The sequence below is a fragment of the Juglans regia genome, chromosome 12, assembly GCF_001411555.2.
Source record: "Juglans regia cultivar Chandler chromosome 12, Walnut 2.0, whole genome shotgun sequence".
NCBI lineage: Eukaryota > Viridiplantae > Streptophyta > Magnoliopsida > Fagales > Juglandaceae > Juglans > Juglans regia.
In genome coordinates, this window is record NC_049912.1 from 23362243 (window position 1) to 23382464 (window position 20222).

General features: G+C 36.2%; 2 protein-coding genes across 2 annotated transcripts; one reads left to right on the forward strand and one right to left on the reverse strand.

Moving 5' to 3' along the window:
- The first annotated feature begins 401 nt into the window (after positions 1-401).
- On the forward strand, positions 402-11109 carry LOC108981067 (3-isopropylmalate dehydratase large subunit, chloroplastic-like). The gene is made up of 15 exons (XM_018952141.2): positions 402-597; positions 750-884; positions 983-1153; positions 1796-1948; positions 2042-2110; positions 2208-2324; positions 3119-3193; positions 3342-3419; positions 3598-3693; positions 4057-4106; positions 4398-4452; positions 4661-4792; positions 5402-5449; positions 5540-5698; positions 10724-11109. The coding sequence occupies exons 1-15, from the start codon at positions 547-549 to the stop codon at positions 10862-10864; spliced, it is 1530 nt and encodes a 509-aa protein (XP_018807686.1). The 5' UTR covers positions 402-546; the 3' UTR covers positions 10865-11109.
- Positions 11110-13454: 2345 nt separating this feature from the next.
- Positions 13455-16813, reverse strand: LOC108981076 (auxin-responsive protein IAA13-like). Its single transcript, XM_018952148.2, has 5 exons — positions 16170-16813; positions 14982-15295; positions 14436-14553; positions 14065-14126; positions 13455-13960 (listed from the first exon to the last, which is right to left on the reverse strand). The coding sequence occupies exons 1-5, from the start codon at positions 16811-16813 to the stop codon at positions 13911-13913; spliced, it is 1188 nt and encodes a 395-aa protein (XP_018807693.1). The 3' UTR covers positions 13455-13910.
- Positions 16814-20222: the final 3409 nt, after the last annotated feature.

Below are 20222 nucleotides of genomic sequence, written 5' to 3' on the forward strand. Positions count from 1 at the left end.
TCTTTTTTTTAATAAATTTTTATATTATATTGAAAAAATTTTAAAAAATTTTATTATAAAGAAGACTTTGTGTTAGCACTACTTGAAGTGAGATTTATTATAACTTTAAAAAAGCCAAAACATTAATATTTTAGTATTATTATTGATGCAAAACGCTGTTGTGCTGAATTTATTAAAAACTATTTCTAAATAAGTTTTCTCAAATTTAGATATATCTTTTCTAGATTGTAAAGTAAAAGATAATAGTGTAACAGTGCTTGATTGATCGATCATTATTTATTTATTATTTGGGATGATATCAATATTAATATATATATATATAAATCTATTTTAAGTGACGTGTGGTTGAAACACGTTGTGTGATCGATGTCTTGAAGAGTAGCCACTAGCCATCTCATTGGGGCCCCTCCCTACACAAACAGCCACGTCAAGTAGAAAATCAAAATCCCCTGCTCGTGGATCCTTAACGAGATCTAGTATACTCCTTGTGTAAGCGAAGTGTTTGGCCGCCGCCTCCCACTCTACATTTTCTCAGGGCATCCACCCATGGCTACCTCTACCATTGCTCCAACTCCCATATCTGTCATACTCAACAAGGTCAATACATTACCCCAGTTCCCGTTGCCCCACGATTCCTCTCTGTTTCTATTTTCTCCCCTTTTTTTTTTTTTTTTTTTTTTTCTGACAGTAATCTAATAGCCCATGTCTAGTATTTCGTTCCTGTTTTGATCCTTTTTTCTTTTCGGCAGAAAGATTTGGGCATCTCTGCTTTTTCGACACGGTCAGGGTTTTCTATTCCGAAATGCCGGGGAACGATTTCCAAGAAAATTTGTTCGGTCATGACCCCGCAGCAGTCGGAACGCAAGCCTTCGACCACTGGCTCGGTTGGGTTCCTATCATCCTGCCTGATCGGGTTTTTGTTTTGGGTTAATGGATTTGATTGTTTTGTGGAATTTAATGGCGGGATTTTGGTTAATTACAGGTGAAGACTGGGATGACGATGACCGAGAAGATACTGGCTAGGGCTTCTGAGAAAACGCAGTTGATCCCTGGTGAGAATGTTTGGGTTAACATTGATGTTCTAATGACCCATGATGTTTGCGGCCCTGGTTCAATTGGAATCTTCAAGAAAGAATTTGGAGAGAATGCCAAGGTATTGGATAAACTGTCGCATTGAAATGTGACTTTTTGACGACTTTTTTTTTGGCTTCAATAAGATTTAATGATTACTGATTCTGAAGCTAATATCTGAACTTATTATAAGTGGTTTGGATGTCTAGTGGCTGAAAACTGATGCGGTGATGTGATGAAAATCTGTGGACAGAATTTGCATATCTTCATTGAAATTTAAAGTTCCATATAAAACAATAGGGTCGTGTTGATGCTCATTAAGCTGTTGTTATTTTTAACACTTAATCAAGACAGTGATTGCAAAAGTCCAAATAGATAACTGACGCGAATCAACTATACCTGATAGTCTGATCACGTCAACACGAGCGTGAGAATTTTGATCATATTAATGTTCACTTGAGCGTTAAGTTTACAATAGCCTGATCATGTCAAGGTTCACATGAGCGTGTGGATTTCAATCGTATCAATATTCACATGAGCGAGAAATGTACATATTTGTGAGATATGCTTTTTTATTTTTTTCGCTGCACAGTCTTCATGAATTTGATTAAGGTGTATGCCATACTCACGAGTGACTGTTAGGTGAACTCTGTGTGTGTGTGTGTTGGCACTGTTTTAAATAATGTAATAACTGTCTGAGATTGACTGTTATTTTGGAATTGAGGTTTGGGATCGGGAGAAGATTGTAATAATACCAGACCATTACATATTCACGAGTGATGAACGTGCGAACCGTAATGTGGATATACTAAGGGATTTCTGCATGGAGCAAAACATCAAGTACTTTTATGATATTAAAGATCTTAGTAATTTTAAGGTATGGCTCTACTCTCTCATTTGCTCTCTTTCCATCTTGCTAATCCATTATCCTTAAGAGCTTATATCTAAATTTTCCTTCCTAACTTTTCAGGCTAACCCAGATTACAAAGGCGTATGCCATATTGCTCTTGCACAAGAAGGTCACTGTAGGCCTGGAGAGGTAAGTTCTTTTATCAAATCCATTGCAAAGTCAATAATTCATGTAACTTTTGTGCCTTAAAGTTCCACTGCTGTTAAACCCTATTCATTGCATTCAGGTCCTGCTGGGTACAGACTCTCACACTTGTACAGCTGGAGCATTTGGTCAATTTGCCACTGGAATTGGCAACACTGATGCAGGTTTTGTGTTGGGCACTGGGAAACTCCTGCTCAAGGTCTATATATATGCTTTATTTTGGCATCTGACATGGACTTCCTCACTTTAACAACTTAGTTTTTGGTTGGAAAACTAATTTCATATTTAAGGTTTCCAAAAATATGATCGTAATTCTCAATTCTAGGGCTTCCAGCAACTGTAAGAACTTAGATATTCTTCACTGATTGGAAGGTAGTTAAGATACTGCCGTCTAGTGTGTGTATCTATACCCAAACAAATGATTTATTTGACTTTGGGATGTATCATGTTTATCCTTGTTGGTAAGTTCAGATGTCATATATTAAAGCCATCCTTTTTTTTTACTTATATAAAAAAAAAAACATCTTTGTAGTTTGAATTATTATTGAAAAGCCAAGAAAGATGATTAAAATACAATTGTTTTGCTCTTTTTAGCATTTCCATGGATAAGCATGACCATGACTATACGCATTCTGTTAAATTTTAGAAAACTAGTAGATTTTTTTTTGGATAGGTAATAATAGAATTTATTCCAAGTAAATAGGTATAGCCCAAGTACACAAGATGTATACAAGTGAGTACACCTAGTTTTTGATAGGAAAACTAGTAGATCCTCAAGTCTTAAAACTTGCTACTGTATACATATAAGTGCACTAGAAACTAGAGTATGGAAAAATTATGCATTTCAACTTCCTTCAAGCTATGTGCATGTTTCAATTTTCTGCAACCTGTACATGTGCTCCATCTTATAAATTGACAAAGTTTTTCCCGTCTTATGTAGAAATATATTTGTAGTATTCCCATATCGAGTTTTCATCTATATATAATTTGCAGGTTCCCCAAACTCTGAGATTTGTAATGGATGGCAAAATGCCGGATTATTTGCTTGCAAAAGATTTGATTTTACAAGTAAGTTAAAACAGGTTCTTGGGCGATGCCTATTATCTTTAATAAAATTTTCTGATTGCACTAGCCAATATGTATTAACTGGATCTTCTATATAAATGTACTCCCATTCTCTGTTTTGTTGTTTTCCTGAACAATCTTTACCTTTCAGATTATTGGTGAAATATCTGTATCTGGCGCAACATATAAATCTATGGAGTTTGTTGGCTCAACTGTTGAAAGTTTAACTGTAAGTAAATGTCTTTTTTTTTGTTTTTTTAGGTAACTGTAAGTAAATTTTTAAAAGATATTCTCTGTGAGTCTCTGGTCCACACAAATTTGTCTGCTAACGTTATTCATGCTTATTTTTTAGTATTTTTTATTTTTTAAGTGGATCATGAATTTTACTTCTCTAATTCTCTGTATAGATGGAAGAAAGGATGACATTATGCAACATGGTTGTTGAAGCTGGGGGAAAGAATGGTGTTGTCCCTGCTGATAGCACCACATATAAGTACCTTGAGGTTGGTGCGATAGTTCATTAAATGCATTTGGTTTGATAGTCCCCTCTGTGTTTGTCCATGCACTTAGATGTGTGTTTGTGCAAACATGCTAACCTTTTCGAGACCGTGCCATTCCATTTTAGCTATATATCATGATATAGATATATTTAACTTATTCCTAGTTTTAATACTAAAACCTGATGATAGCAGACCACAATCCTGGGTTTGAAATCCATATTTGTTGTAATGGGGTTGGGTTGTCACCTTGAAAAAAAACTTATTGCTTAAAAACTGTGTTGTTTTTGGACAGAAGATGTGATCTTATGAAGTCTACATGTATCATATCAAACAGTTGCTTATAATATTATCTTTTCTTTTGCACAGGATAAGACCTCTGTGGCCTATGAACCAGTTTATAGTGATGAACAAGCAAGGTAGTTTTTCCTAACTGTACTGTCTATATGATTAGAACTTTACATGGACGTATGAGGGAAAAACTATTTTGTTGGAAGAGAGAGGGGAGGGTGTCTGTGCATCAAGTACCTAGTAGTTAAATCTGTTGATGTCAGCTCTGAATGGTGTTTGGGGGACCTTTCCTACCTTGGCACATTTATGTTCCTTGATGACATACTGAATTAACTTGATTACTTTTTGACTAATTTTTTTTTTCTTTTGTTTCGCTTTTGGATTTCATTTATATTGATGGGTTTGATCTTGGCTTTTAGATTTCTTTCCGAGTACAGATTTGATGTGTCAAAACTGGAACCTCTGGTAGCAAAGGTGTGTGATTTTGATAGCTGATAAAGAGAAGATTTGCTCAATTTTCTTTTGTTTTATTTTTACTTTCCTAATATGATTAAAACTAGGAAACAATGTAGGTGGTGGATCACATGATCGATCTACTAAAAATGGGTCTTCTGTTATAGTTCTAGAGGGATTGCTTGCTTTGACTCTTTTTATGAGAAATGATGTCAATATTTTTCTACAGCCACATTCTCCAGATAATCGGGCTTTAGCAAGAGAATGCAAAGATGTGAAAATTGACAGAGTGTACATTGGATCTTGTACGGGAGGGAAGACAGAAGATTTTATGGCTGCAGCCAAAGTTTTCCTAGCTTCAGTAAGAAGCTGAATATCTTTATCATATATAAGACCACTGGGCACTTTTTTACTACTTATATAATGGCTTGGTTAAAATGTAAATATGGTGTTTTTTTTAGATATATTTTGTTTAAAAATTTAATCTTAACTTGAGTATTGGAAAGTTTGATTGCCGGTCTCTAATTTGCTTTATCTTTATCCATTTGTTTAGAATCATGAGAAAAACCACTACTATCTGCCTTATATGAGTAGTTTCATATAATTCATAAGCATCGGGGATGTGTTTTGTTCAGGAAACATGTATCTTAATAACTTTTGTACTGCATTATGCCTTTTTTGCATTTTTTTGTTCTTATATTTGACATATGAGCTTTTTTACTTAAATGAAGAATCAAATTAAGATTAAGGTATAGATTGCACTTTATGCCTTTTTAGGAGTTATTAAGACTTCATTTTAATCTTTTTTAGTAACTATGCTCCTTTCTGGAGCTTCTTAATTTCTTTTGCTTAACTGTTTTACCCAGTGCCATTCTTGTGGATTGCTAAGCTAATGTTATTCTGTTATTAACCACCCCCGCCCCCGCTTTTTGGGGAGTAAGCTAAAGAGATGCAATCACTTCTTCTGCAGGGCAAAAAGGTCAAAGTTCCAACATTCCTTGTACCTGCAACCCAAAAGGTTTGTAATTATAAAGCTCAATTAGAAAGCAATGATTTGAATAATTTGAAGATAAGTAAACTTTTAAGCAACTATATGATAAAAATTTAGGTTTGGATGGATTTATATGGTCTCCAAGTACCAGGATCTGGTGGCAAGACTTGCTCCCAGATATTTGAAGAAGCTGGATGTGACACACCTGCAAGTCCCAGTTGTGGTGCTTGCTTGGGTGGCCCTAAAGACACCTATGCACGCATGAATGAACCAATGGTGAGTTATTTTTATCCTTCTCTTGCTCTTTTGGAAGTGTTAACTAGCTCTTTATTCATTTACTTCCTGAATGGTGATCCTTATTTCCAGCTGGTATCTTTTGGAAAATTCAGAGCATAATTAAATTGAAATAAACAACTTGCCTATGGTTCCGTCCTAGTGGTTGTTGCCTCCACATTTTTCCAAAGAAATTCCTGAGCCATTCTGGGATGAGATTCTGAGTGTAGTCCACTTGTGTGCCCTGAGAGTTTCAAATTATTCCTGGCACAATGACAGTGAGATAATAATCTTGTCAAGACTGACCACCATAACATTTTTATGCTGTTTACCAATATTGTGATACAATTAGGCCTGATCTTCCTGTTCTGGAGTTCATAGACGATTGCATTTCATGTCAAAATGTGCAAACAAATTGGACTGATCTCTGACCCTTTGTGGATCCCAGGAAAGGGTGGGCTGATTTTTCTCATACCTTAAACATGATATGCTGATGTAGTTATTCAGCATTACCATCCAATTACTCTTATGCTAATTTAGTTTTCTTGATAGATATAAGTTTCATCCAAACAATTACTCTATTTTTAGCCAACAATTACTCTTGATCTAGTATAAAGAATAATCTTAAACAATTTGTGGAGCCATGCATTGCTAAGTTCCAATGTACATTACCGTGCACTGTTAATCCTGCATACTTTGCTATCCACCAGTATCTTGTTACAAGTCTAAGCTGAACCACATTTTTAAAGCAATGGCGGTGATGATTCCTACCTACACCATGTCTAACTTCCTCTTGCTAAAGTCTCTTTGCAAATCTATTGATTGCAAACTAAAGGACTTCTGGTGGGTTTTCCTGTCCACAAACAGCAAAATTTTATGCAAAGCATGGGATGCCATTTGTCTACGGGTAGATTATGAGGAAGATGCAGGAATTGAAAAAGGCACTAGTGGAAAAACTAGGACGGGCAGTGGTTTTAAACAAGGAGAGCTTGCGGGTAAAATAATTGAGAGAGAACTACCGACCAAATGGTAATTTTGGTATCGCCTAAAGCAAAGGCAATATATTCATGGATCTCGAAGGAGATTGTTAATATTGAAAGAATCGATTACTGCAGACTGCTTAAGGGTTCCCTGTTTATCGGGATTTATCCCCAAAGTTTGGATGAAAGATGCATCAATGAGGCTGAATGAAGCACTGGTGGAGGCTTTCATCAATCAATCCTAAAGATCCTAGAAAGTCGATTATATATGTCGAGCTTTTCAAGCTGAGAGGGCTGAAGCAATCTTGATATCCTTTATAGATTTAGAAGATAATAATCAACTGTTTTGGGCACGACGATGATGGTCAATTTTCAGTCAACTCGACCTTTGCACTTGGAGATGAAAGGGGATGGGATCTAGCTAATCCTTTACAAAAATGCATGATTGGGAACAGTTGTGGAAAGCCCGATTACAGGATGACTGAAGCTACAGCCGTGGAAGATAGCTACCAGTATTCTCCAATGAATGGGGTAAGTTCATATCAGAAAATGAAGCGTTCAATGCCCCTGGTGCGATGTACTTTCAAAACCACCACATCTGTATTGGAATGTGCAGTTGCACATGTGCTATGGAGCTCATCACCATGGCCTTTGCACTTGGAGATGTAAGGGGATGGGATATAGCTAATCCTTTACAAAAACGCATGATTGGGAACAGTTGTGGAAAGCTCGATTACAGGATGACTGAAGCTACAGCTGTGGAAGATAGCTACCAGTATTCTCCCTACTCAAATGAATGGGGTAAGTTCATATCAGAAAATGAAGCGTTCAACGCCCCTTGTGCGATGTATTTTCAAAACAACCACACGTCTGTATTGGAATGTGCCGTTGCACGTGTGCTATGGAGCTCATCACCATGGCCCATCGGATGCCTTTGCTTTTCATAGTATTACTATCTTGGAGTGGGTTAGGATTCTCCTTCATGCTAACAAAACCCTCCAAATTGGACAAAATGAACATCCCAACTTTGAGAGAATTAAAATAATCCACAAATGAGGAAAAAGGCAGCCCCTTGAAGTGGATATACAAATCATAATTCTATTCCCAAAACACTTGAAGGCTTAGCAAGAGATGCATATAGAGCCTTACTTGGGACTCTCTAATCCAATGATAGCAGGAAGTTAACTTTGATGTTGCTATTAGCACTGTTTGTCGTGACTGGAATGGCTATATGAAGGGCATATGGAGCAACAAATCTCAAACATGTTCCCCTATTATTGGTGAAGCTAGGGCTGCTCTCACTGCCATGTAGGAAGATTCAATGGTAAATCTGGATGCGGTAATTTTTTAGGGGGCTCTTGCAATATTTGTTCCTTAATTATAGGAGGACACAGAGGGATGACTACTTGGATCAATAGTTAGCTTGGAAAATACACAAAAAGAACTGCCAATGAAATGGCACATCGGATTATTAAATGGGCTGCAAAATGTATCTAAGAGGGTTTTATATATTATTCTCAAGACCAAGGCTCTTACTACTTGAGCCAACCATTAGCAGTTATTAAATAATGGATATATATTTATATATATATATATATATGTATTTATGTATTTTGTGGTTGACATGGTTAGGTGTGAATGATATTTTATTTCTTCCGGAGCCAGAGTTGTTGGGGAGTCACGATATGTTGGGGGGGATCCTAACCTCAAAGATTTTATTTGGGTTGGGGTAAGATGGTTGCTGGAACCTAGTGATTGAGAAAGTGTAACGCAGACTGGCATCTTGGAAGAGGTTGTATTTGTCTAAAGGCGGTAGGCTCACCTTAATTAAAAGCACTCTCTCCAATTTACCCACCTATTTTGTGTCCTTGCTCTTGCTACCAGCAAAGGTTGTCAACCGTATTGAGAAGCTACAACGTGACTTTTTGTGGAGTAGTTTGGGTGATGAGTTCAAGTTCCATTTGGTTAACTGTTCAATGGTTTGTACTCCAATTTCTGGGAGTGGATTGGGGATTCACAACTTGATGAAATGGTTACGGCGGTATCAACACGAAAGTGGGACCTTGTGGAAGATTGTTATAGATGCACAGGTTGGGGAGGAATGAGGTGGTTGGTGTTCGAATGAGGTACGTGGCCCATTTGGGGTGGGTCTATGGAAATCCATATGAAAAAATTGGGAGTTCTTCCGGAGATATTCTCATATTGTAGTGGTTGATGGCTCTCATGTCAGATTTTGGTATGACAACTGGTGAGGTGAAAGAAGTCTTTAAGACACTTTCCCTGCCATATTTGGGCTTGCACGAGTGAAGGATGTAGCGATGGCAGACCACTTGTTTTTTTTTAGTGGCTCCCCTCAATGGAATGTTGATTTCATTAGGGAAACTCAAGACTGGGAGTTGAAGGAGATCACAAAGTTCTATGCGGCACTGTATTTTGTATGACAACTGGTGAGGTGAAAGAAGTCTTTAAGACACTTTCCCTGCCATATTTGGGCTTGCACGAGTGAAGGATGTAGCGATGGCAGACCACTTGTTTTTTTTTTAGTGGCTCCCCTCAATGGAATGTTGATTTCATTAGGGAAAATCAAGACTGGGAGTTGAAGGAGATCACAAAGTTCTATGCGGCACTGTATTTTGTATGACTGAGGGTACCATGAATCAGATGATTTGGAGCCCTTCCACGAAAGGTAAATTCACTGTTAGATCACTCCACAGAGTTTTAACGAGTCCATGCATACATTCATTTCCATGGAAGAGCATTTGGCAGATGAAAGCTCCTTCCAAAGCTGCATTTTTCCTTTAGATAGCAGCATTAGGCAAAATTCTCACCATAGTTAACGTAAGGAAACATTAGTTAATGTTGTTGGATTGGTGTTACATGTGTAAGAAAGAGGGTGAATAAGTAAACCATTTGTTTCTACACTGTGAGGTGGCGAAGATGTGATATCCCATATGATATGGATAAGGGTAGGTGATGTATGAGATCCCACATTGCTTGGGAAGGAGAAGTTCTTGCTCTTTATAAGGTTCCCATGGAGATCCAATTGTATCATTGACTAGTCCTTTTGGAGTATAGGTCATGTGGTTTGGGCCTTCCATTGGGGTGTTACAAATGGTATCAGAGTCTATTCCAACTAGAAATGTGGGACTTGAGCCATGCCACCCACAATGGACAGGCCCGATGAGGACTTCGAGAATTTAAGAGTGGTAGATTGTGATATCCCATATGATATGGATAAGGGTAGGTGGTGTATGGGATCCCACATTGCTTGGGAAGGAGAAGTTCTTGCTTATAAGGTTCCAATGGGGCTCCAATTGTATCATTGACTAGTCCTTTTGGAGTATAGGCCATGTGGTTTGGGCCTTCCATTGGGGCGTTACAGAAGACCTTGTGGGAATTTTTTTACAGGACTTGGCGTATCATGGGTCATGCTTTTTAGAATGGTGGATTTTCTAGCTAGTTGGAGAGGTCTCCAAGGGAATTCACAAGTCCCAACAATCTAGAAAATGGTCCCTATTTGCATGTGTTGGTGTATATGGCGGGAATGAAATGATAGAAGCTTCGAAAACTGCAAGAAGACAATGGAGGAGCTGAAAGTCTTTTTCTTTAAAACATTGTTCTCATCGGTGGGGGCCGTTGTTTGTAACGGACTAAGTGTCCATGACTTTTTACTATCTGTTCTAAACTCTAGTTAGGTATTTCTCATGTATACTCCCTGTATACTTGGGTTTTGCCTACTTTTATGAATAAAACACTTTGATTACCGATCAAAAAAGATGGTTGTTGGGATTATATACTCCCGCAAAGATGTGGACTGAAGATGCTTCTTCATACAGATACTATAGAGTATCTAAAGGTAGGACCCAATTGATTTTGTTCAAGCATGAGTTTACTGCTAGCCATTGTGATGTGTTTTACTGCTAGCCATTGTGATGTGTTCAATCTCTATTGTGACTCCCCTTTATGTTTTACTTAGATTGCTTATGTTTAAGGCCAATGAGAATGTTTTCCGTGAATTTAATGTTACTGTATGGGATGGTCTTTGCAGGTCTGTGTGTCAACAACAAACAGGAACTTCCCAGGTCGAATGGGACACAGAGAAGGCCAGATATATCTTGCTTCTCCATATACTGCAGCAGCATCAGCTTTGACAGGCTATGTTACCGATCCAAGGGAGTTCTTGCAGTAGGCTATATCATAACTCTGCTCACCATCACCATGTATGTCATGGTTACTTTGTACTTGAAGACTGTAGGTCTAATGGCGGAGCTTAGAAGAAGTATGGATCTTAGAAGTTTTGTATGATAATTATTAGGAACTTGGTACTAAATATTGAGCTTTTAAGTGAGTTGTAGCCTGGGCCAGAAACCGTGTCTTATGGCTGTGCTAAAATTATCCATGAAATAAAATGAAGTTCGATTGGGGTTGGCAATACTCGTCATCGTAATAATTATTCCTGACTTTGGTTTTATTCTTCCTTTATGGCGAAATAATAGGAAAACCTTGAACTTTCCTGCCTAGCTGTGTAACAGTGGAACCTGAATGCTTCTGATTTTGATGTATGGATCTTCCTCAAGGTTGTGATGATAGGGCAGACATCGCAGCAGGGGGGGGTTTCTAAAAATATTGGAGCGCAGAAGACGATACAAAAAATGGAAAGGAATTGCTGGCAAACTCTATTATCTGTTTTTTTTTTTTTTTCTTCTCTCTTTTGTAGGCCCTTTACCCAAGGGAAATGACCAATTATGAATGCAAAACAACATTTGTTCTATTTTTCCCGTTGTTCCTTGCGTCGTTGGGGTTGAGTCTGAAAACCTACAAAACAAAGATCATATGGGGAGAGAGTAATCATTCACCAGAAGTTATTTGGTACTGCGAAGAAGATTTCAGTCTAGGCCAGGGGAATCTGGTTTGCAGTCTGTTTGTTCTCTGATCTGACTGAACCAGATTTTTTTTTTTTTTTTTTTTAATCTAATAGAAGAAACTGAAGCAAATAGTTTGTTCTAGGCCAATGCAATCTGGTCTGGTTTTGCCATTCAAGTACATTGTAACGCTAGTGGCCGTAGCATCTGCACAAAATTGCAGAGAGACAATCATTTAAAATGCCAAAATCAGAAAACAGGCCTCATGGTGCCTCGACAAGCAATGAGCTGAACCTCATCATACAGTTTGGGGGCCATATCTTTGATCTGATTGCACTGTTCAGTATTTAGATTACTGCCCGATCATCCACCAGAGTGCACTCAACGCCACAACGCTTTTGAGAAAGGGAAACCTCTGTCAAAGTGACAAGACTGATTTTAAAAGCTTTCAACACATTCCAACTTCTCTCGTCTCTTCTCCTTTCTCGGCCTGAAATATTTCAGACTCAAGTAAGGATTTTCTTGGATTGGAGTGAAGCCATAAAAACAAAATCAAAAGCTTTACAGCTATTGGGGGAAACCCCTTAAGGCTCATTTGCTGTCTTTTTGCAAGACATGGAATGGAAACCAGCAAGAATGTACGGGAAACAGATGAAAGCTGAAAGAGCCCCCGCATGTCTCCCTTCAACTCATGAGAACTTTGTGAAATACAGTTGTCCCCCCCAATCAATTAAAAGAATGTAATTATTTAAAGAAAAAGTAGCATCTCATTTCATCAATAGGCTGTCGTCTGGAGTCAAAATTTTCATGATTGCATAATCTTACGAACCAAGACTGCCATCTCTCTCTCTCTCTCTCTCTCATATCAGTATTTCGTAAACCTCACCGACCTTTATCCAAAAACGAAAGAAAAAACAAATAATAAAGAAACGGAATATAAGTTATAACTTTATTATGAATGTTTTTCACTATCAAACTTATTGGAATTAATGAAAGTCTTTTAACTCTAACCATGGGGTAGAATGTTTAATTTCCACGTTTTTTTTACATTCTAAGTAAAGATTGAAGATTAGTCGGTTGGTGGTCGGCTATTATCATACGAGAGAGAGAGAGAGAGAGAATCCTAGGCCTTCCTTTGAAGTAAACAAAAAACACAAGTGAAATGTTGAGAACGAGGTCAAGCAAAAAGGCTGAGGATAGCATATCATTGATTTTATTGTCTTATATATACTTTTGAGTAACCTTACTGAATTTCAGTTCTACACAATCAACATGAAAACGAATCCTAATTCTAATTGCTCAGCCATCTCGAAAACCACCTTGTAATTCAAATCAATCTAGAAATATACAGTCAGACATAATTATGGTGTACAGAGCCATCATCATATACATTGATTATGCTTTGTATTACCATTGCTAATAAATTATGGCAATTAGGCTGAGATTGTTCATTCTTGTTAGTTGTAATGTACGAATTAGACAGCGGCAGCTGTGATGCTGTGAATGCAAGACTCACCACCATCAGTGTATCCATTTTTATTTTTTATTTTTTATGTTGGGGAACCTCTTCAAGGCAGGGCCCTCCGGACCCATCCCTGCAGAGTAAACCCTAGTTCCGTGTACCGTACTCACGGAAGTTTCCTACACGAAATTGGTTAAATCGTTGACTTTTCATCGGTGTAACTTTTACACAATACAAGGAAGATTTTAAGGAGTTATGACTTGTTAACATTTATGATGTGGTAGCCTTTTGATCTTTTGGTAATATTTCAATGTCTGTACATGAAGAAGTTCACGTAAAACCAGCTATGGCAATGATAATTACAAAACTCTGCTACTTCGAAGGTTTAGCATAATTTGAACAGGTTGATTCAGCTGTAAAGTAATTAAAAAAAATGAAATTATGTCAAATCAGAAACAAAAGAACACTTTCAAAACACTGCTGGAGCATCACATTTAGAAAACATGGCCAACCAACACAACCACAGAATTTTTAAAAATCTAAAACAACCCAAGTTTTTTTTTCCAACCTTGTAAAAACTGAGACCACTAGATTGCAGCAGACTCAACACTCTAGATATAAGTACTCCCATATTTACAATACTGTGAAGCAGCATTCAGCCAAGTTGGCAGGCCTGTATGGTAGCACTATATTAAGAGCCTGTAAAAACTAGAATCAAAATGACCTACAAGGACAAAAAAGGAGCAACAACCAGAGACTGGTTGAGTATAACAAAAAGGGAGCAATATAAAAACCAGTGGAAGAACAATCTCAGCAGGACATTCTGTCTCATGAACTTTTCTACTTTCCTTTGTTTTCAATCTGTGGGTTTTCTTCATGTACTCAATTTGAGAATGATCAGATCAGTGGCATTATATGGGCTTGCTTCTTTGTCTCTCATTCCTTTCTTGAAATCTTGGAGCTGGAAATATATGTGTTAGCTAGAATTGAAAAAGTAGGGGAAACAAAATCAATCCAAATATTTGAACGCCAGACATTAGAATTATAGCTGTAAATTTCAAATACCAAGTCCATTTGCCTCAGAGGTCTTCATGATTCGAAGCCGTCTCACAGAGCCAAGAAACATCCTGAAATTACAATAGAAAATAGCATAAACACTGGGAGCAGCACCAAAAAAAAGGAGATATATATACTCATCATGGCAATTTAATCTTTTTGTTCCTCCGAGATTGCTACAACCCATGAGTCGTACCTTATGACACCCTCTACCAGACCACCTAGTAATATGGTCCACCAATGGCTAGGACCATTAAAAGTGGCAAGGCTCACTTCAACATTATGTATGCCCATTTCCCCCTTTCCCCAACTCCCATTTTATTTATTTGTGTATTTTTTTTTTCCGTTTTTAAGTTGTAATGTTAAACGATTGAGCATACCCCCATGGAACATCTCCCACAAGCATCCAGTCTCCATCTTTATCTTCATAAGTGAGCACAAATTCAGATGAACCATTCAAAAGCTTAGGGGATTTTGTCACCTGTTCTTTCTCTCCACCTGACGCAAGACAAATAACGACAATATGCACTATCAGCGTCAATCAACCTTTCGCTGATCCATACATGCAGAAAAAAAAAGTGCATTATTAACTGGCAGAAATATTTACTACTCAGACTGGACCTTTTTTTCCCCTTTCACTGACCCAACCTCTTATCTGAGTACAAGGTCATTGGGTAAACATTGGATGTCTTAGGCCTACCTCAACTGGGGTATTCAGTTTTGGTCGCAGATCATTCAAGTTTCTATTGAAACTTAGGAACAAAAGTGGACAAGACAATCAAACAGTGGGCCTAAACAAAATTTATAGTTGTCCGAGTAAATGTTTTTCACTCTATATGTCTATGTGCTTACTTTGAAGATCGTTTTAGAAAATCAATCCAATTTCGATATCCCGGATCAAGACACACAAGGGAAAGAGAACTAACCCATGGATTTGACAGTTGTGGTGGACCTAAAGAACATGTCTTCCAGCATTTCGGCCAAAGTCGCATAGCAAGAATGAGCATTCAAATCAACCTTTCTTCCTATCGGAACTCCATCCATATTCACCTTCACAAATCCAAGATGACATTTTTCTTTAGCAGTATTTTCAGTATTTGTATAAATTTTCTTTTTTGAAGAATCGTTGGATTCATCTTTCTCTCCAATTTGCTTGTCTTCTTCATCTCTTTGACTTTTTGTCTGATTTACCAAGCTGTTCATCCTGTAAGCCCTTATGGGTGGCCATCCCACAACCTGACTGCTTTCACAATGCAAATCACAACGAAGGAATGATAACATTAATGATTAAGGAACAGATTGACGAACAGAAACAAAGATCAGTCATAACCATTTTCTCATAATAACCAGGCAATTGCTTGAACAAAGTAGAATGCTGGGAATTTTTTTTTGATAAACAAATGCTGGGAATTTGATAAGAAAAGCACTTGTAAGAAAAATAAATTAATAAAAAATAGAAGTCTATTATTCGTAGCATCGTCTACAGAGTTGAATATCTTAAGATACAAAATAAAGAAATGTGATCGTTGTAACAAAGTATATACAAGAAACAAAAGTAAAAGGGACAAGCATTCTAGATAAGAAATACAAGCTCCCTGTTTCACTATAGATTAAAGAAGGCATGGTCCATAATCCATTAAGAGATTATGAAGGAAAAAATATGAACAGACGCAAGACATAGAGCTAGTAAGGAAAAATTCAGGCAGATGACACGTAAAGAAACCGTTACACGGAAAAAGTTCACACTCTACCCGAAGGAGGAAATACTCAACATGAGAAACCAAGTTCCCACTAATACAAGGATCTTTTAGAGCTGCTGATCAACTTCAAATACAGCTAAACAATATGAAAAAAAAAAAAAAAAAATTTTTTGGGGGGGGGAGGGAATGGGATTAGATCATGCTCGCAAATTACTTGAGACCCCAGATAAAGATGGTCTAACACATATCCTCACGTCTGACTGACTGCAAGGTCTTTATTTTCTGGAATTGGAGAGCGAAACCCCATAAGATGATTTCAACTTTTTCCCCAGTTTTTCTTTGCTAACAAACACGGGGAGATTGAGAGAGACAGAGACAGAGACAGAGAGAAAGAACTTTGATGAATCGTCTAACCTGGCACTAGGAGGAGATCCACCCTCTTGTGAAACAGAGTCAGCAGCTCTCTTAGTTCCAGTAACAGCTGCAACAGCAGTTGCTCTGTCTGAGAACCGAGAAGGAACTGAGGAACCATGAGAGACCACTGAAGGAAAGTCTTTGGCAGTCAAGATTCGACGACACTCTCCCCATATAAAAGGCTTACCCTTTACAGTAGCAGCAGCACCACCACCTAGGCTCAGACCAAGACCCAGCTCGAGTTCAGCCTCAACCGGGGGGTATGAGGATGCCTCAGAGGACAGGCCCACGAAGTCTTGCTCCACCACCTCCATCTTTGACACAGTAGACTCATTAGTGGAAGGCCCAGAAGAACCACCACCACCCCGTAGTAAACCAAGAGTAACATCCATGAGAGCAAGATATGGAGTCAAATTTCTAGCAGAGCCAAAGAAAAGTTTAAAGAATGAATGCAAAGATTTGGAGTAATGAGGGGGTGAAAGGAGAGTATAGGGCAGCAAAAGGCACGCAAAGAGAGAAGGGAAGGGAAGGGAAGGGAGGGTAGGTTGAAGAGAGGTGGTGGAGGGGGTGATGGTGCTGGGGCCCATGTGTCCGGTAGTGCGCCTTGCACTCTCACCACCCCCAACCTCAAATTTTCTTGACATGATTCATTTCTCTTTAAGAATCTGATTTTCTATGTTGGTATAGTGCAGAGAAAGATATAGTTTAGGAAAAAAGTTTAATAGTTTTTTAGAGAGGGAGAGGGGGATCGAATACTCAGAGTATGGGCATAAGCAAATGCAATTTGGTTCTTGAAATTCCAATTAAACAATATCCATCTCCATTAATGTTTTTGGCCATCCGAGTGGCACAGTTCTTTATACAGATCAGAAGAAAATTAAGTTGTTAAAAATAGCCTTGATCTGATATGATAAAGGTTGGAATTGATATAAAAGTCTTCTATTATGATGTTTGCAATTTTTTTTTTTTTTAAGCCTTAGTATATGATTGCTAATGATGTTAGGAGTTAGGAGTTGATCTTGGGTCTTTTGACCTGGACATGTGGGGATCTACCATCCAACACTGTATTTTTTTTTTTTTTTTTTTTTTTGTGTTCTGAGCACATCAACTATGTATTTACTACAAAAGCAGGTAAGGTCTTGTCATCAAAAAGAAAACTTAAGACCGTTTCTTTGTAGATTTCTCTTTGAACTGAGCGAATTTCCTCGAGAAAAATGCTGCTTAAGAAAAGTGAAAATGGAAAAAAAATTAAGAAAGATGACAAAATCTAATCATTCTGTGTTTAAGCTATTATATATATCTTCCTTAACCTAAAGGAGCAAGCATTCCAAACCCAGATCATATATAACAAATATATATATATATATATATATTACTCGAATGAAGAATTAGTACCTATTCATTTAATCTCTTAGTACTATAAAAGAGCATTAGGTATGCAAAAACATTATTAATTTATTCTTATAATGATCTTTACTTCTGAATATTGCTCCTTTCTTTCTTTCTATGTGCTGTCTACTACTTAGACGACAAACGGCGCCAAAACTTGTTTTAGAAAGTTGAGACCTAAAGAGATCAGATGCAATATTATTGCCAGTGGGCATGCATGAGTGGGCCTGCAGCCAGTAAAGGTGATAAATTTTCAAGACTAGGCAGAAAACATCTTCATTATTAATTATTCACAAAACCGCATTTATCAATATTCATTACAAATTATTATTCTTCCTGCAGGGACCACATCGATCGATCTAAACATTTTTTCTAGTACAGATCATGCATGCATGGTCTGGTCATTAATTGATTGTTTGGGAAAGAGAGGAAGATCAGATCAGTATTAATTAAACACAAAATACAGCAATATTGGAGATCTTTTTTTAGAGTGTACTGCATGATGTGTTTATTTCTTCTAAAATCGAACTGTCCGATTTTATGGGGCAGTTTTTTCATAGTTAATGATGCATACCTTAATTAAATTCCATGCATGGTTTGCTAGACATGATTATTAATTGGTTGGTCTCATATATTCATACACTGTCACTGTTCAGAGGATGTCTTCATAATTCCGATTACCTGAAGTGGAAACACTAATTGGTACATATTGCATGCCATGCATTAATATCTATTACATCAAGCTATAATATTTAATATATATTTCACTTGTGAACTTATTATCTAATACTATATCATGGGATGATAAGAAAATAGATGATAAATAGATTATATATATATAGGTACTAATAGATCATATATATAAGTTACAAGACTCAAATATAATAAGTGTAATGTTAGATCATATAAATTTCGCACACTTCTTTTAAAAAAATGTAAGGTTTTATTATTAAAAAATTAATTTTTCATATATATCATATATTTATAAAAAAGAGAGTATGTCGTTCTTACTTACACATGACTGGTTTATAAATACTTGTTGAATTTTGGGATAATGCATGCATGGATTACTGTTTTAATATATATGGTAAAAAAATCATGTCGAATTGATCAAGGTAATTAAAACCTAGCTAATTTTGGTATTTTCAATTAATATTTTCTTGACACAATTACATTTAACATTAATAACATAGTAGTGCTACATGATATATACACTTACACTTTTACTTACATTAATTTTACTTACAAAATTCATTATATTAGTTTTATTTTTAAATTTTAAATTTTAAATTAAAATTTTAAATTTTATGATTTTCAGTCTATTAATAACTGACACGTGGAGAAGTAAGTTTTTTTTATAAATTTTTCTTAAGTATATTTAGCAATATTTTCCTTAATATTAATATATACAACCCCGCCCGGCTGGGTTATGATCAAGTGTGGAACAATACAATTAACCTGTACATGCATCGATCTTGTAGGTTTTGCTAAGTTGATCATCTCACTACAAGATATATATTATACTTTTTGCGGCGATAAGAAGTGCATGTGATCTATTTTTTGCATGAGAATGTTTTTGCATGCATGCCGGCCCATTGAGGGGGAATATGGTTATAAGTCTCTGCTATGAACTAAATATTCTCTCCTCCACTAGTTCTTCTACTACTATTAATTTCATTCGCATTATATATATATATATATATATATTGATTATATACAAGAGAATATATATACTTCAATTACGTACCAGATCATCGGTCACAACATTATTAATATTCCAACGAGAAATATCACTTTATTGACTAATTATTGCAGGTTGCATTACAAATTTAATTTATAAGAATCTCTATATCTTTTATGGATGATATGTCTCAAATTATTACAATATTTCTCCCACAATAGCAATATAATAATATATATATATAAATTCTATATATAGTTATTTTTACATATTTTTTATGCACGCTATTAATGTGATTGACTACATCATTTTTTTAATATAAAATAATTATTTTAACCAATTATATTAATAAAATATATAAAAATAATTGTATATAATAAAATTTATTTTTTTATATATATATATATAATGGAATCTTTTCAGAGAGAACGTATATATGTGCTTTGTTTTTTTTCTTTTTCTTTTTGTTTTGGCTTATTAAGTTGGAAAAGATGTTCGTTGTGTTGATATATATCAAATCACATCATGCAGTACTACTTTCTGTACGTCGATCGATGCCCCTTCACGCGCGAGCATATATACTTTGCTACGTACGCACGTACGTGTTCCTAGTGAGCCTAATTGTGATCACTATTTTTATTTTTTAGCAAAAGCTTGAAATTCAACTACTATATATATTATATATATTGATTAAAGAAATAATAGTTATACTCATAAATATACAAATATTATATAATTATTTTTAAATTAATAAATAAATACAGAATCCATTTAAAAATAATAATATTTTTTTAATAGTAGACCTCACTATTTTTTAAAATGAATACAAGACACTTATGCACTTCACAATTACATAAAACATTACTTTATTGCTTATCATAAATTTTCCATGGGGACTACTAAAATGAATTCCTTGTGTGTTTCTCAAACTTTTTCTTAAATAATACATGATTGAATATTTAAGTGAACTGATTAGGTAAAAA

Coding starts and splice junctions, on each gene's coding strand:
- LOC108981067 (XM_018952141.2), top strand. CDS start 547: ATGGCTACCTCTACCATTGCTCCAACTCCCATATCTGTCATACTCAAC. Junction 3,420..3,597: donor CAACTGTTGAAAGTTTAACT/GTAAGTAAATGT, acceptor TTCTCTGTATAG/ATGGAAGAAAGGATGACATT. Junction 5,450..5,539: donor TTGTACCTGCAACCCAAAAG/GTTTGTAATTAT, acceptor ATAAAAATTTAG/GTTTGGATGGATTTATATGG.
- LOC108981076 (XM_018952148.2), bottom strand. CDS start 16,813: ATGTCAAGAAAATTTGAGGTTGGGGGTGGTGAGAGTGCAAGGCGCACT. Junction 15,296..16,169: donor GGATCTCCTCCTAGTGCCAG/GTTAGACGATTC, acceptor TTGTGAAAGCAG/TCAGGTTGTGGGATGGCCAC. Junction 14,127..14,435: donor GTGGGAGATGTTCCATGGGG/GTATGCTCAATC, acceptor TTGTAATTTCAG/GATGTTTCTTGGCTCTGTGA.